This window comes from Chiloscyllium punctatum, chromosome 13 (assembly GCF_047496795.1).
Source record: "Chiloscyllium punctatum isolate Juve2018m chromosome 13, sChiPun1.3, whole genome shotgun sequence".
NCBI lineage: Eukaryota > Metazoa > Chordata > Chondrichthyes > Orectolobiformes > Hemiscylliidae > Chiloscyllium > Chiloscyllium punctatum.
Window position 1 is genome coordinate 96,649,095 of NC_092751.1, and position 18,321 is coordinate 96,667,415.

At 38.7% G+C, this 18,321-nt stretch overlaps 1 protein-coding gene across 17 annotated transcripts in view; it reads right to left on the reverse strand.

Moving 5' to 3' along the window:
* The window catches only part of LOC140484688 (disks large homolog 5-like), a 218,127-nt gene that overhangs the window by 15,543 nt on the left and 184,263 nt on the right, over nt 1-18,321 (reverse strand). For all 17 annotated transcript variants that reach the window (XM_072583361.1, XM_072583358.1, XM_072583357.1 and 14 more), the window contains 7 exons: nt 14,228-14,392; nt 12,288-12,471; nt 6,869-7,017; nt 5,494-5,664; nt 2,131-2,327; nt 1,674-1,817; nt 211-338 (listed from right to left, as the gene is read on the reverse strand). In XM_072583361.1, the coding sequence (XP_072439462.1) occupies nt 211-338; nt 1,674-1,817; nt 2,131-2,327; nt 5,494-5,664; nt 6,869-7,017; nt 12,288-12,471; nt 14,228-14,392 (1,138 nt within the window). The remainder of the gene's footprint in view (nt 1-210; nt 339-1,673; nt 1,818-2,130; nt 2,328-5,493; nt 5,665-6,868; nt 7,018-12,287; nt 12,472-14,227; nt 14,393-18,321) is intronic.

Genomic DNA, 18,321 nt, shown 5'->3' on the forward strand with positions numbered 1-18,321 from the left:
GAGGATATGAAGCAGGAATAATGCTGTCTTCGTTAGAATTCATTTAACTTTACCATTGAGAATAGGATCACTCTAGATTCCAAGGAATCTTACAACTTTTGAAATGCTCTAAATTAACTTGATTAAACTGATAATATTAGTTGGCATTGGTAACCTTAAGTAGAAATTATCAAATAATATAAATCACAGAAATTGAGGGGAGAGAGGCACCTTCTCTGTTATTTCTTTAATGGAGGCAACAGTTGTGACATCAAAATGGCCACTCCTCCTCTTGTAATCAATGAAGAGATAGTCTGCAACTCCTCGCTCAATGGCCTGCTGGGAAGCTTTCATAACCTCTAAACATAAAAACAGAAACACAGATAAGAATGTGGAGTATCTGTCTTCAAACACATCAATTTTATCTGAATGGCTAATACCAACTACTCATTACAAAGTGGGGATGGGTGGGATTTGACTGTTCTAGGGGATGAATCACAAAAGGAGAAAGTGAGGACTGCAAATGCTGGAGATCAGAGCTGAAAATGTGTTGCTGGAAAAGCGCAGCAGGTCAGGCAGCATCCTTTCCTGAAGAAGGGCTGATGCCCGAAATGTCAATTCTCCTGTTCCTTGGATGCTGCCTGGACCTGCTGCGCTTTTCCAGCAACACATTTTCAGCAATGAATCACAAAAGGTTAGTATGCAGTAAGTACAGTAAATCCTCTGTATCCGCAAAATCATGTGTCACAAATTCACCTTGGTGCGTCAAAAATTAAGTAACAATGAAAATCGATATCCGTTAGCAAAAAATCACCGATCTTTAACGAACTCCGCACTCTCAAATTTCATCATTTGCGAGGGTTGTCAGGAATGGAACCCTCGCAGAAAAGCTAATAGAATGTTATTGTTTAATACAAGAGGAAATGAATACAGAAGTATGTAGCCGTGCTTCAGTTTTACCGGGAACTGGTGAGATCACACTTGGGATGCTGCATATTGTACAAGTATTCTAATTTAGGAAGTATGTAAATAGCTTAGAGATACTGCGGAGAAATGTATGATTGCATTCTGAGGAGAGGCTTGTATCTTCTGGAGGTTAGAGTAAAATGTGACCTGATTGAGACACAAGATCCTGAGGGGTCATAACAGGGCACGTGTGAAAAGGATGTTTTCTCTACTGGAAAAACCCAGAATTAGGGGTTACTGTTTCAAAATAAAGGGCAAACCATTTCAGAGAGCTAACAGGAATTCTTTTGCCCTGCAGAGGGTTGATGGGCTTTGAAATTTTCTCCCTTGGAAGGGGTTGTAAGCAGAGCCCTTGAATATTTATGTAGGAGAGGATGATCAATTCTCAATAAGCAAGGAGGTGAAAGGTTATCATCGGTACATGAGAAAGTGGAGTAAACAGTTCAGTCACTACCTTAGTGAATGACAAAGTAGATTTGAGGAGCCAAGTAGCATACTCCTGCTCCCATATCATATGATTATATTTCTAAAACTATTCTTTGAAATATTTTAAAGTGCAGATAAAATACTTATTTTCAGAAGATTTTTTTTTAATCCTACAATTTCATAAAGGAGAAACACAGGCAGCAATCATAAACAATTGTTGACATGCATATAAACCTCTGAAGAAACCACAGAATTGCAACTATATATTTGAAATTAAAGTAAATCTGCAGATTTATACTTACCGAGTGGACATCTGCAGAATTTTCCAGAGGAATCTTTAACTAACATGTCCTTCACAGCATCCACTAATGGTCCAAAAATAAGCACAGGCCTTGGTGAGGTGCACTCTATTTTCTGCACTCTTTGATAAGCCAGACTTCCACAATCTATCAATGAAAATAAGTTTCAACATACAGTTGGCTTAATAAATCCAAAACAGCAAAGATGATTGACAAACCAGAACCGCATTTAGTAATTAAATCAGAACAATCAGATAAAGAATCCTTTGCGACTCCTGCGATAATCTTTTACCTTGGGAATTACTGATCAAAGTCCCGATCAGTGAATTAAAGCAGGTTGCATTTCACTCCACCTAATACATTTGGCAATAAGATAACTAACATTGCAAATAAGCCATCATTAACATCTGAAGTTGGCTGATCAACTAGAATCATCTCTTGACAAAAATTGTCAAAATACCTTCCAACAAAGGGATAGAATCAGTGCTTATGGCATCAAGAGCCAACATCTCCTTTCCATCTTTCGAGTTATTCCGTTTATGTTTTTTATTTCGCCGGAAGAATGATCTTCGGGCTGCTGCTGACAGTGTCTTCACCGAGCCATTTTCATCCTTGACCTCTGACATACTGTGTCTTCTGCAAAATTCCTGATCCATCCTGCCAGAATAAAACAATTTAGCAGCATTCCATGGTTAAAAATAAGATGAGAATTCTAAAGTAAGGCAGTGGGTATGCAGTGGCAGTCAAACACAATAAGAATTATTTGTGACATGTAAACTCTGCGGTCATATGCAAAAATGCAAAAAGCCAATTTGAACACAGCAACGTGTCACAAATCATAATGTAACAAATAACTCAGTTTGTCTGTTTGCTTGCTGAGTTGGTGGGTTTGTTTTCAGATGTTTCATCACCATGCTAGGTAACATCATCAACGAGCCTCCGGTGAATTGGTGTTCTGTCCCTGTTTGCTGTTTGTGTGTCTTGGTTTGCTGTGGTGGGTGATATCATTTCTAATTCTGTTTGTGAGAGGCTGGATTAATGGGGTCCAAATCAATATGTTTGTTAATACAGTTCTGGTTTGAATGTCAGGCCTCTAGGAATTCCTGTGCGTGTCTTTGTTTGGCCTGTCCCAGGATGGATGCATTGTCCCAATCAGACTGGTGTCCCTCTTTGTCTGTGTGTATGGATACCAATGATAGTTGGTCATGTCTTTTAATGGCTATTTTGTGCTCACGTATCCTGGTGGCTAGATTCCTGCCAGTTTGTCCAATGTTTGTTGCAGTCCTTGCAGGGTATTTTGTATAATACGTTCATTCTGCTGATTGTGGATATGGGATCCTTTAAATTCATCAGTAGTTGTTTTAGTGTGACCATACATCAAAGACATTTCAGAGATGATCACCCTACGCTGACCCCTAGGCATCATGGTAGCCCACATATCTACTACCACACTAAAGAAAACAAAAATGAGACAAGGAGTAGACAACATAAGGCAATAGCAATGATGAGAGATATGGGAAAGAGATACACTTGAATTGATGATGTTCAAAAGAAAATAAATAATGTATGTAGGCAGGCTAAATAAAATTAATATAATAAGATAGGTGGAGCACTGGAACTGGAAAGAAATCAACACATGCAAGGAAGGCACAAAAAGGTGACATCTATGAGAGATATAAACAGTGGATATAAAGAACACATAATGATCCACAACAACAATTCTGGCATTACAAATCATTATTATTAAAGTGAAAGAGTCCCTAGCTCTGCCTTTCAATCTCAAGACTCTTACTATAACATTATTCACCTTAAAATTCTGGGATATGAAACTAATGTAACCTGTACTCAGTTGTACCTAACAGGAGCAGTCATGTTCCTACTGGTTCCAAATTATGAACCATAAAAGGTGATTCAAAAGTACCATTATAAGCTACTTATCAGTACATTCTACAAAACAATGTGCATTGCATGTGACATGTCACCATTACGTGGTAGATCAATAATTGTACAGGATTACTCCCATCTTCAAATGAAGCTTCAAGATCTATTTATAAATATCGAGTTGGTCACTTTTGACTTGGCACTAAACTGAAAATGGCAAATGGGAAATACTTGGGGCAACATGCTCACAGATGAAACAATTCAACTTTTTAGGATGTAAGCAGCAGAAAAGATCCAGACTTGTCTGTATTTTCCGTACCTCCACAATCTTTCTGAATTAATGGAAACCATTAGATTGATGGGACTTGTAATTTGAGCAATTAATGAATCTTGTACAAACAACCCAAGTATATAATGCCAAATCATCTCTTTCAACAGGAAATCTTAAAAGTTTGGCAGCACTTGCATTTTTATCATCTTATAAGATGGGAATTCTGTTCAGAAGCCAAAGTTTCCACCTGTTATCTTCTTGCCCGATAACAAATTCATACAGAAAATACAATATAGAATTTCCTACAAATTGTAGTCTCCTCTACACTCAGGAAACAAATCTACATTCTGCTCACAAAAAAAAGACACGAGCTGCCACTTTAACACATCACCATGTTCCCTGGCGAACAATTGTCTCAGGCTTGCTGCTGTGCTCGAGAGAGGCCCAGTGCAAACTGGAAGAACAGCACCTCATTTTCTGCTTGGGAACTCTGCAGCCTTCTGGACTTAATATCGAGTTTAACAACTTTAGAGTTGAGCGCCTTTTCCCACGTCTTTCCCCTACTCCCACACACCTGGCCTTGTCATCACATGGGCTGCTACCACACACAACGCATTGTCAGCTACAAAGAGCTCCCATTAGCAACTATTCATTCCCCTAAACTGACCTTTATCCAGTGCTTTGACTGTCCAACTGATTTTCTCTCTTTGGGTTCTACTGTTCACTCCTTAACCCCTCCCTAACCCTATCTTCTGCATAAAAACCAACCATCGATTAGCTACCATAAATTCTGAAGGAGGATCACTGGACCTGAAATGTTAACTCTGATTTCTCTGCACTGATGCTGCCAGACCTGCTGAGATTTTCCAGCAATTTCTGTTTTTGTTCCTATAAACTGAATTTATAGAAACAAAACTATAACTGGAATCAACCATACTTTGCTGGGAAATTTTCTTCTTGAGACATAGCCATAAAGTAACAGGCATAAAGACACGGGAATTCTCTGTATTGTTGCTGCAGCTTTATTTACTAAAACATTGAACTTCTTGACTACTTTTGGTTTCTGCTTCACAGGTGAAATGCTGCATTGTGAAATATGTCCAGATACTGGGAAATAAGAAGAAGTAGTCAAAAAGCTTGGTCTTTGGCCCTTGAAAGCAAACTTTAATAGAAAACAAATATCCATTTATATAATTCAAAACACATCCTTAGACATTTCCAAAAAATTTGCCACCATTGATATAATATTCGTAAAAAGAAACCAGGATTGGCACTGATATCTCATAAAATACTGCAGTGAATTTACACTGCAAAGTCCTACAACAGCAATTAGATAAATGTTCACACTAACAATTTATTAAGGTTCTGACTGAGGGATAACTATTGGCTAGGCCACCAAATCTCTCTTGCATGCCTTAAAAAAAAACCTGGAGTAGGAACTTTCACAACCAGACGAACAGGCAGAGAACACCCGGGTTTAACATCTCATTCAAAATTCAGTAGCTCTAATCATACAGCACTCTTCTGTTCACTTGACAACCACAACCTTCTAACTCTAAAGCAAGAATTACGTTTATATTTTAAAAGAAGTAGAATGCAATTATTTCTTATTATTTGAATGCAGAGCTTCTTCCTTATTTATGTTACCCTTTCGTCAATTGTTACGCTTACATGTACTTGCTGGGGATTTGCCCTCTTTCCAGCTTCTGAGCATTTTCATCCAATTGCCAGGCCATCCAGTAACCAAAGTTTCCTTGCGGCAGTGTGTCATCAACGTAAAGGATATCATCCTTCTTAAAACTTAAATCGTGCTCTACTTCAGCAACTCGATCGTAAAGTGCTCTGCAAGACCAAGCAGATGAAAATGCCAAAGAAAAGATTGCTGTGAACCTGTATTACTCAAACACATCAGGACTTAGCTTGGTAAGTAAAATTAAAACATGAACACCATAGAATTCCAAAATATTAGACAACAGAAATTAAAACCTGGCTAAGTAAAATATCACAATGGTTTCTGTTGGAAGATTGGGCTATTTTTCAATAGTTATGATTTGATTCAGCAAGTGAAGAATTAAATTATATTGTTAAATTATGACTAATTATAAACAGTTTCTGAAGGGAGAAAAGTCCAGTAGCTAGGCCAAAAGTATGGTTTATGGTTTTATTGTCTTTTCTTTTGTTGTTTAGTGTACTTTCATGAAACAGTATGCTTAATAGAGTTCAGGATGCCTCTGTTATGCACGGGCTTAGTGGCTAATAAAGATTAACCAGGCCTGGGTTTTAGTGTTTTGACACACAAGGAGGAATGTCAAAGACAGAATAAGAACCTCAGTCAACACAACAAAACAAGTGACCTGTGCCTAGTCAACCAGTGTCTGGAAACAGCAGCCTGAAATGGAAGAACTGTAAACCACTCTTAATATTAAGTAGGTTTTCTTTAGTGCTTATTTGGATAAACAAAATAAATTTTGTAAAACTTGTGAAAACATATTTATACTTGGAATGTCTTTTAACCAATCAGGTCTAGTGAACTTTTAATTGGCTCTCTCAATCTTAGCTTATAATTGTAATTGTCACCAGAAAGCCTTGGTTCAAGTCCCACCTGCTCCAGGGGTGTGTCACAACACACTTGAAGATGTTCATTAAGAATATTTGTAATTGTAATCTATGTAGGTTTTTACAACTCAAGTTAAAGTGAACCTCTAAATCTTACACTGACCATGCAGTTGTAGGAGGCGAAGTATCTAAAAAATAATACACGATCCTTTCACATAAAAAGCTGAAATTAACATTGTTCTCCACGTGAAATTGTTGCAGATGTACTGAATGAATAACAAGAAAATTATGGCCAAATCACTGCTCCTTCCAAATGTTATTCTACAGACAGAGATCTAACTGTAGCTTAAACCCAATTATTTCTGTTACATTCTGTTTCTGTTACATTCTTTGCTTGACCCAACATTCCAACAGAATTTGTCCATGAAGTCCTGATCTATTTTCATTTGATGATTATGAGAAGTTTGCAGTTAATGATCTCAAATGATACCTGATATAGAAACCATCTCCGGCTTCATTTCTGATCTTGTTGAATTCCTCTATTCTGTACTGAGCCTTCACAGAGATGGCTTCTGTGGGTTTCAGCATTTCGACATAGGCCTGCTCAGCCGTCACATTCCGCATATCGGTGCCATTGTACTGCAACAAAAATGAAAAATGACTATAATCAAGAATTGCTGTTTACTTTGAATACATTCCAGCAAATAAGTGTTGCAGTAAAACCTCCTGTGTATTTTTAAAAAGTGTTCATTAAAATTTCTCTTAAGTTGAAGTTTTTCTATTCTCTCCATCTCATATCCCTGGTTTGCATACTGTTTCCTTGCAGGCTGTCAAACAGCTAGTAGATATACATTACCAATTGTCCCTTTCTAAACTGTCTAATAGGCACAGTAACTATATTTTCAGGAGCTGGATTATCTCTAAACCTTTTTTTCTCTGCCCACATTTTATTTCACTGCAATTTCTAGTTGTATGGTATAATGTTTATTCAAATACAGAGTTATACCCAAGCAAAGGTAAAGTTATAATGCAGACATACTGTTCCTGTTCAGTCTCAATGCACTATTCATTACTACTGAAAGATATTGGAAAAGAATGAGTGAGTAATTCTCTTGGCTGCACTGTATTTGAAATTGTGTCAGAAACTTATTCCAGTACTGTCATCACTTTAAACTCATGTTAAATTGTATGACTATATCAGAAAGGCAGTGGTTAGGAAGAAAACAACTGCGATCTGTAAATTGGTTTGCAGAATAATTTCAGCAAATGTGATTTGTCTTTCCTTAGCAAAAGCTTTACAAATCAGGAAATGTAACATCTTTCGACTATCTGGTAAACACAGGCCAACTATTTTTTCAAAGGATCTTGCCTCATTTACTGCAGTGAGCAAAATCAATATATGTGTCATACCTTCTCTAAGGCCTTTATGTTGATCTCACTATAAGCAATGACAAACATAAACAGAAGGCAGGTATGAATAGTGCTATAAAAAATTACTAATACTGAGCAATGCTAGCCTTATAACTTTACAAATTTTTCACACAAATAGTCACAGAAAAATGGCTAATAAAACTAAAATATCTACCATAACTGAAATTATGACTATCAAGAAATTAACTGTTAAAGATGACAATAAAACACTAATACAAGAAACTGTAAATATGTGAATGCTAGCAGTGAAAATTAATCATTCGAAAGTGCTTTCATAATGCAGTAACAAACATCTGTCCACCTTATTAAGCACTTACAGAATGTATTTAAAACAAATTTAGGTACTGTATATAAAATTAATGAAAATATTAACCCCATCAGTAGTGGGGAACAAAGCTACACAAATTATGTATTTTATTTTAGGGAGGGCAAGACTGCTGTGGACTTGTCTGTCACTTGATTAAGTGGAAGATATTTTATTGCATTGAAGTACATTCTAGACAGGGAAGTTCAAAATCATGACTTTGACAGCCCTGTCAAAGACAAATTTCCCAAGTGCCTTGACACTGATCAGGCAGAAGTGACTTTAGTAGCTTGGACCCATTCACACGACGAAAGACAGGTGCATACCTGAAAACTATGTGGACTTCGCACATTCTCCCCACTTCCTCTGGGTACTCCGGTTTCCTCCCACAGTCCAAAGATATGCAGATTAGGTGGACTTAGCCATATGAAATGCAGTGTTACAGAGATGGGAGGGGTGCTCTTCGGAGGGGTTGGGTGGACTCGATGTGGTGAATGGCTTGCTTCCATACAGGAGGGATTCTATGATTCCAACTTTCTGTATCGTGAGACAACCAAATGACCTTTGGGATGCCCAGAATAACCACTTCAAGGTTGCTTTCAAGCTTGACATAAAGGCCCTAAGCATTGAATCTTGCATCTAGGAGATAGTAGCTGATAAGAGAGGAAAACTGTGACATCACCTGTGGGCCAGCATGCACCACCGTGATGATCAGACACTATAGAAACTTAGTAACACCAACACCAAAAAGCAACAATCCATAATGAGACCTGCCAATCACTTCACTCTGGGCACTTGAGCAGAATATGTCTCCCATGGATTGGTCTCTTCAACCATTGGCAGAAAGGACAGCATAAAAGGTTATCCCATTCTCAAATGACTCTATTTGCTGTACGACCATCAAATTATGGAAGGATGCCAACAATGACAACAGATTTTCATGTATAAACTAAACTGTCATACTTAAAATTCAAAAATTTATTTATTTTCATTAAACATCTTCAGACCACTGTCACTTTTTTGAGTGGACGCTGGTCTGCACCGTTTAATTATGACTTCAGAAGTTTTGCACTTTTGTGGCTTACACAATGATTTACATTGGGCATGCAATTCGTTTGACATGTAGACAAATGCAACAACTATATACTTGCAACATTAAGTGGAATTTGTTGGAATTCCACTTTGGATCTCAACAGCACTGCAGCATCAGATACAAACAGTCAGGACAATAATTTTGAACAAAAGTGCACAAGTTCCTTTTTTGTCGATTTCTGATGCAGGAGTCAGTACACACGGTAGGTTCCAAAAAGATGCTCTCACAGCAGACAGAATCAACTTTGCTATGTAATTTAATAATCTCTGCTCAGTGATGTGTTTACTTGAAGTTGTGCTCGTAAAGGAAGGAAAACAGTGCTTAAAAATCAAAATTGCAAGGAATCCAAAATGAGATGCAAAAGAAATAAAGGGACATTCCAGGAATAAGTCTTAGATGCAATAAACTGCAAAATAATCACCTGATTTACCAGATGTTAATTTCTTATTGGACAAGCATCACAATTGACTTCCCCTTGACAACAATATCCATAGATTTCAAATGCTGTCTCAAGTGCTACCATTGTTAAGCAGAACATTTGGAACACGAGAAGTATTAAATTTATTACTTGACACCAAATTTAATGTTTGCGTTATGACAATGCCCTGGGCACATACATCTGCTTAAACATTAATTTTTATTTCATAGCTCCAAATGGGTTGCAGATCTTCCAGCTTGCCCAAATTTCAGGGCAACATTTAAATTTCTGAACAATCATTCATAGTTCTGACGTACACATACAACAGTAAACGAAACAGTATGGTTCAATTTAGTATTAAACAAATTATTTGTTTTAAGAAACAAAAATTTCTAGAAGCAATGTAATGAATAACCAGATAATCTACCACACCAATAAAGGTCAAATACTGCAGGTGCTGAAGATCAGAAATAAAGACATTAAGTGCTGGAGAAACTCAGAAGATTTGGCAAGATCTACAGCGAGAAAAACAGAGGTAACATATCAACTCTTATGTGATTCATCTTCAGAACTGAAAATGGTTGAAAAATGATGGATTTAACGCAGTTGAGAAAGATAGAAGCAAGTGGAACAGAGGGAAGGTTGGAGAATGTCAGGGGATGAGCGAGATTAAAGATCACAGATCAAGGACAGAAACGTGAGCATGAGATGGTGTATTAAAATGATGTAATTATGCATGCAAACTACATGAAGGTATCCTGCAAAGTGGTCACTCAATCTACATTTTGTTTCCCCCAGTGTAGTGACTGCATTGTGAGCAGCAAATACAGCTGACTAGATTAAAAGAAGGACAAGTCAATTGCTGTATAACCTGGAAGGAGTGTTTATGATCTCTGACAAGGGGGAAGGTGATAAATTGGCAAATGCTCCACGACCTGTGACTGTATGAGAATGTGCCACTGGAGGAAAATTGGGTCAACTGAGGAATAGATGAGGATGTCACAGGGACAATGGCCCTTTTGGAATGCTGACAGGGAAAAATGTTATTGGTGGTGGCATCAGGCGAGTGATAGTGGAAAATGATCCTCTGAATACAGAGACTGGTTGGGTGGAAAGTGATGACAAGGGGAAGCATCACAGTTGTGGAAAGGTGGAGAAAATGGTTAATAATTTGAACAGTTGATGGTCCTGTATATCCAAGTGAGGGGGGAGTCCTTGGCTGAGGAAAAAGGAAGACATGTGGCAAGCTGCGGGGTAAAGATAGCAACAGATGCCAGGGAGACTGAGAAGCTGGAAGACAGTGTTTGCTACGGTGTTCTAACGGAGTCCAATGCAAGGTGGAGCAACAGCACCTCATTTTCTGTTTTGACACTTAACAGATGTCTGGACTTGGCATTAAGTTCAATAACCTCACATCATGTTCTCTATCCTCCATTTTAATTCCCTTGCCTCGTTTGGTTTAGCTTTCAGAAAGACGGACTTATATTCTGTTATTAATACCTTCTCTCTGCACCCATCTCTTTTCTGTTACCACTCACTTGCCTTTTGCTTTATAACTGTTGTGAGCTCTAATTCCCCATGCACTCTGACCTTCTCTTCTGGTCCTGCCTACTTTTTACCACAGTGTAAACTCATCATATTTCTAACACTCTCTTCATTTACAAAGAAGAATCATCCAGTTTTTGGCACAAGGTTTTGAAACCTCATACAAGACAATGTTTGTAAGGAAAGGAGGCAGATACACTGCACTGCAAAGCAAGCTAAAATCAACTCAACAGAAGAGTTCTGTAACATTACAGATAAAATAAAAAGGTTCAATTTTTTTGGGGAAATCCTTTAAAAGTACACTATGCTACTCAGGAGGCAAGCTCGAGCTTTAATATAAAATGTTGTCGCATAATGAATCAATGATAACCCTGATGAGAAATGGCAATCTCATTTAATAGACATGAGGATCATAAATGTACAATTTTTAAAAATGATGGCTTTCAACTAGAACCCAGAGTGTGAAAAGGCAAAGGACAACTGTCATCAAGCAATATAAATAGCTACAGTAAATGTTTGTATGTTTCCATGCTGTACATCTCTATGATTCTAATAGATTGACATAGAGTGACTCTATAAATGATGCACAAAGCGCTATTTTTATGAGGTAGAGTCAGCTGGGGTACAAATCATCTATAGTCTCGACATTGATGATGAATGAAAAATGCATGCACTCTTGTTTGATCTGCCTCTTTTCCATTCCCTATTGAATAGTCTGAGACTCTCTGATTTTATTTTAAACTGTTTGTGTGACATATGCTTGAAATTTAAATGCAAGTTTTAATGTTTGGAGGATCATTGACTTTATTCAAATTCTGAAAATCAAAATTTTCAAATGAATTGCTGATACTGATTCTGCAATCTGCCAGCCTTCTTACTGTAATGATTTTAACAAGGTCAGCAAGGTGGACCTCATAAAATGAGTTCCCTGATTGGACCAGATTAACAGCCCCAATCAGGGAGCCCTGGCTGACAGATAAGAACAGAAGTGTTAGATATCTTGTTCCCTCTCAGAGCAGGCTTTGAGGGAGCTGGGATCAGTGTCAAGGACTCTCTGTGTGTAAATAAAGAGTGACTTGGTGATGGGATAATAGCCTCTGTGGAGTTATTTCACTTACCTCCAACAGTTTATCCCCGGGAATCAGCCCATCAGGACCATTTGCTGGACTGTCATCGTCCACCTTTGCCACAAATACTCCATATAGGTTTCCACCACAAATTTGGATCCCTAATTCCATTTGGGTTTTCTTTAGGAAAAGGAATCGCGGTTCAGCAATTTGGTTGCTTGAATCAATTGACTTTCTGTTGAATTAAAAATGCAAGAAAGAAAAACAAGGAACATATTTATTTTCATGTGATTGTAGATTAACACGGTAACCAATCAGGAAATGTATTAGTCAGGACACAATGATATTTTGAAATCAGTTTGTTGATTATCCATCTTTCACTGAATGTGTTATCAATACTTGCTAAGTATTTTTTTGATGGAAGTAAAGATTGCTGCCCTGCAAACCAGCAGTAACATCAGGCCAAAGTACCTATTAATCTTAGATGAACTTTTCTTTCAAGATCTCTAACTCTTCTATAATACGACAACAGTTGCTCACAGACAGCAGGTAATCAGTTCTTCATATATCAATAAAAAGGTAGCGTGACAGTTCATTGCACATTCAATGCAGAACTGATGAATAAACAAAATACAATAAGGACTATGCAGTAGAGCAAACGGGGTCACTCTGGTTGATTTACCCTCCTTTGTTCAAGTGCACTAAACCTACTGCACTTCCTTTTCATTTGCGAGCTGAGATAACAAATATAGCACAGATCTAATATTGACATCGGGACCCCCTTGGTCTGTGTGCATTATAAACTACCTTTCCATAACTTTCATGGAATATCAAATTTGTCAATGCATCTTGAAATAGGTATTCACCCACTCAATATGCCCTCCTCATATGATGTGTTCCATGGTAGGAACCTTAACGTTAACGTGAACCTTAACAGCCAGTCTCTGCCATCAGCCAACATCCAAACATTCAAATTTATTTTAACATGGCCTCTCTTTCTAGAACATTAATAAGCAGGAGAAATAGCCTGCATCTTTGAACAGCTTCATCAATTTTAACACAATTACAAATTGGAATTGAAGTGTAAATCAAGGTGCCTCTACCCAGCAGAAATAATGATACAGGATAAGTAGTGTAACCTTATTAAATTCTAAGCTATAAAACCAAACCAGCATTAAAATCATAAAATGTCACACTATTCAAATATATACAGGTCCATAAATTATTTATCACTAAATTCCAAATGAGAAATATAGCAGATTTTCTGTGATATTTTGAAAATTAATTCTGTTTTGAATCACAAAAAGAACTATTGAATGGTTACAAGAACAGAAGCAAGCTATTTGACCTGTTGCATCGGTGTCAGCGCTCTGAAATACAACTCACCAAATCGCAGTCACTACCTTTTCCCCTCACCTGCAAATTAGTTTCTCTAGATGCTTACCTAACTATCTTTGAAGGCTTTGATCAAATTTGCCTCCACCACATTCTCAGGTATTGCATTCCAGATCATAAGCAATTGTTGTTTAAAAATGTTTCTTCTTGCGTTGCCTTTGTTTCTTTAGTTAATCATCTCAATTTGACATCCCCTGGATCTCAATCCTACAGCTTTCCCATCTACTCTATCCATATCCCTGTAAATGTTGAATAGTACTATATAAAAGCAAAAAACTGCAAATGCTAGAAATCTGAAAACAAAACTAAATGCCATAGATACTCAGCATGTCTGACAACGTCTATGGACATTTCCAGTCCCATATTAAGCTTTAGAATTGAATAACGAATAGTCCCTTGCTTGATGCATTTTTGATTTTTTTGTTTGCAATATGCCAAAGGTGATCATTCCTTCAAAGCAACACAATAATCTTTAGAAGGGCACAGTCAAAAGTTCTGCCTTATCCAAATGAAATGAAAAGGACAAAGTTTTATTCTGTCTCATAACAAAGGAACTTTAGTCTTAGTGGTGTAGAACAGCTCCGTTTATAACTGACCTGATTGAGTCACGTGGACTAGTAGTTGGGGTGGTTTGCTTCGATGGAGGGGTTATTGTCCCTTCATCCTGTTCACTCACAGCATCAATCATGGAGTGATTGTCAGGTGTTGTTGCTCCACTACCCCGGGGAGTTGAATGGTTACTTATTGGCTCCAATCGAGAACTAGTAACACAAAGCACATATTGATCAACATTAATTGTTTAGAGAGTCACACAGCATGGAAACTGACTCTTCAGTCCAACTAGTCCATGCCGACCATGTTATCAAACTAAACTAGTCTCACTTGTCTGTCTTTGGCCCATATCCCTCCAAACATTTCCTTAGCCAAATGTCTTTTAAATGCTGTAACTGTGTCCATATCCACCAATTCCTCTAGCAGTTCATTCCACAATGAACCACTCTGTTAAAAAGAAAACTTGCCCCTCACATCCTGTTTAAATCTTTCTTCTCTCACCTTAAAAAGATGCTTAGTTTTGAACGCCCCCACCCTAGGGAAAAGACTTTTGCTATTCACCTTATCTATGCCCCTCATGATTTTACAAACCTCTGTAAGGCCACTCCTCAACCTCCTTTGTTCCAGAGAAAAAAGTCCCAGCCTATCAAGCCTTTATAACTCAAACCTTCCATCCCAGCAGCATCCTGGCAAATCTTTCCTGCACTCTCTCCAATTTAATAATATCCTTCCTATAGAAGGGTGACCACAACTGTACAAAGTACTCCAGAAGAGGCCTCACCAACATCCTCTACATGACGTCCCAATTCCTTTACTGAAAAGTCTGAGCAACGAAGATAAGTGTGCTAAACACCCTTTTCAATACCCTGTCTTTGTGTGGTGCAGATTTCAAAGAATTATGTGCCTGAACCGCAAGGTCTCTCTATTCTACAACTCTACACAGGGCCCTGCCATTAATTGTCTAAGTCCTGCCTTTATTTGTTTTACAAAAATTGAATACCTCGCATTTATCCAAATTAAATTCTACCTGCCACTCCTCAGTCCATTAACTCAATTGATCTAGATCTCTTTGTAGTCTTAGATAACGTTCTTCGCTGTCCAGTATACCACTAATTTTAGTATCAGCCCATGTCTCCTAAATTCTCATCCAAATCATTCATATGGATGATAAACCAAAGTGGATCCAGAACAGCAACGTAAGAAGCTAGCAATAGTTAGCAAACTCATTTAAATATTTAATATATTAGTAGCTTCCAATTAACAACTTGGCTTCAATGAAGAGCTGCTTCCTTTTTTTTGAGGTATTTTCTGCGTTGGAGCTGACTTCCTCAAAGTTGAAGAGCAGTAATTACTGCTTTAGAAGTCATGCATTGTTTTCGAACTTTGGGGGAAAGAAGATCTAAACAACAGCCTTTAAAAAGAAGGAAGGGAGACAAAGGCAGTGACCACATGGGAAGTGATTCAAACGGAGAAAGAAACCGACACTGCTGTCTGACCCAGTAGTAAATCTGCATAGCTGCTGCCTTTGCTGTTTGGTTTCAAGTATCTCTGGACATTAGAGTTCATTCTAAGAAAACTAAACAAACAGTGAAATTCACAGCTGACCTTGGAGAAATCTGTGTGGGCAAGCTCACAACAGGGGATCAGTTAAGAGGCTAGTTTTTAAGTTTAAGTACAAAGCTAGAGGGTAGCAGTGTTTTTAGAGCAGTAAGACAGTGCTATTTTCAGGGTCTGTAGATGGTTAAGGTGCAAGGATGGCCTTCAGTAGTGATGTACTCTTCTGGTTGAATGAGAGAGATTAGGGAGAGTTTCCATGTTACTGATGATTATGTCTGCAGGACCTGTGTTTGGTTGTGAATCCTATCGTGTTGCATGGATCTGTTGGAGCAGCAGTTAAAGGCAATGAGGAATTTACAGGAGCTAGGGAGTGTGATGGATGGTAGTTGCGGGAAGGGAGATAAACTAAAGATATTGTCAGATAGATGGGTGATCTTTATGAAAAGTGGGGGGGGGGGGGGGGGGGGGGGTAGGGGGGGGGAGGGAGGCAGGTAGTACAGGAGTCTCCTGTGACTATAAAATGTGTTGCTGGAAAAGCGCAGCAGGTCACGCAGCATCAGAGAAGGAGAGTCGACGTTTAGGGCATAAGCCCTTCCTCAGGAATTCCTGAAGAAAGGCTTATGCCCGAAACGTTGATTCTCCTTCTCCTTTGATGCTGCCTGACCTGCTGCGCTTTTCCAGCAACACATTTTTAAGCTCTGATCTCCAGCATCTGCAGTCCTCACTTTCTCCTGTGGCTATCCCCATCTCAAACGAGTAAACTGTTTTGGAAAATGTAGGAGATGATGGACTCTCAGGGGAATGTAACACTGACAGCCACGTTTCTGGTACTGAGACTGGTTCTAACATAACAGATGGCATGCTATATTCCAAGCGATTGACTGTGATAGGGGACTCTCAAGTCAAAGGGACAGACAGATGTTTCTGCACTGACAGACATCAGAATGGTGTGTTGCCTCCCTGGAGCCAGGATTTAAGGCATCTCAGAGAGGGTGCAGAATATTCTCAAAGAGGAGAGGGACCAGCAGGAGGTTGTTGTATACATTGGAACTAACGATGTAAGAAGAGAAAAGGACAAGTTTCTGCATAACAAATATACAAAGTTAGGCATGAATTTAAAAAGTAGGCCCTCGATGGTAGTAAGATCTGGATTACTCCTGGTGCCAGAAGCTAGTGAAAGTAGAAATAGGAGGATCGAGCAGGTGAATGCATGGCTAAGCAGCGCAGGGGAGAAGAATTCAAATTTGTGGAAATTCAAATTACTTATATAAGGTGTGTGTCACCCAGAGAGATAGTGAGGAAAGAGATCCATCTGAGACTGGTACAGTTTGGAGAAGGACTAAGTCAAATACTCAGGGCAGGCAGGACCAAAGTAGAAAAAAAGAAGTAGGACTGATTGAAGTAGCTGCAGCTACTTCAATGTAAGAGGCCTAACAAATAAGGCATGAACTCAGACATGGTCGGGACCATGGGACTGGAATATCATAACAATTGCAGAGATATCGCTCAGGGATGGATAGGACTGGCAGCTTAATGTTCCAGGGTATTAATGCTTTAGGGGGAGTGGCATTTTTGATTAGGGATAATGTTACGGCTGAACTTAGGGAGGATATTCCTAGGAATCCATCCAGGGAAGTTATTTGGATGGAACTGAGAAATAACAAAAGGATGATCATCATATGGGGATTGTACTACAGATCCCCCACTAGTAAACAGGAAATTGAGAAACAAATTTGTCAGGAGATGTCAGTTATATGTAAGAATAATAGGGTGGTTATGGTAGGGCATTTTAACTTTCCAAACTTAGATTGGGACTGCCATATTGTTAAGGGCTTGGATGGTGAGGGATGTGTTAAGTGCGTACAAGAAAATTTTCTTCCACAGTATGTGGATGTACCTACCAGAGAAGGTGCAAAACTTAAACCTACTCTTGGGAAATAATTCTATTAGTTTTAAAAGTGTGATGGAAAAGGATAGACTGGATCTAAACTTCTAATTTGCAGAACGCTAATTTTGACAGTATTAGGCAAGGATTAGGCACGGTGGCTCAGTGGTTAGCACTGATGCCTCACAGCACCAGGGTCCCAGGTTCGATTCCAGCCTCCGGCCACTATCTGCATGGAGTTTGCACATTTTCCCTGTGTCTGCGTGGGTTTCCTCCGGGTGCTCCGGTTTCCTCCCACAGTTCAAAGGTGTGCAGGTCAGGTGGATTGGCCATGCTAAATTGCCCATAGTGTTAGGTGCGTTCATCCGAGGGAAATGGCTTTGGGTGGGTTATTCTTCGAGGGTTGGTGTGGACTGAAGGGCCTGTTACCACACTGTAGGGGATGTAATCTAAAAAGTTGATTAGGGTGTATGTTTACAGATAAAGGGGTGGCTGGAAAATGAGAAGCCTTCTAAATTGAGATAACGAGAGCTCAGAGATAGTATGTTCCTGTTAGGGTGGATGGTGGATATAGGGAATGCTGGATGATGAGAGAAATTAAGGTTTTGGTCAAGAAAAAGGAAGCAAATGTCAGGCATATCCAGCAGAGATTGAGTGAATCCCTACAAGAGTATAAAGGTAGTAGGAGTATACTTA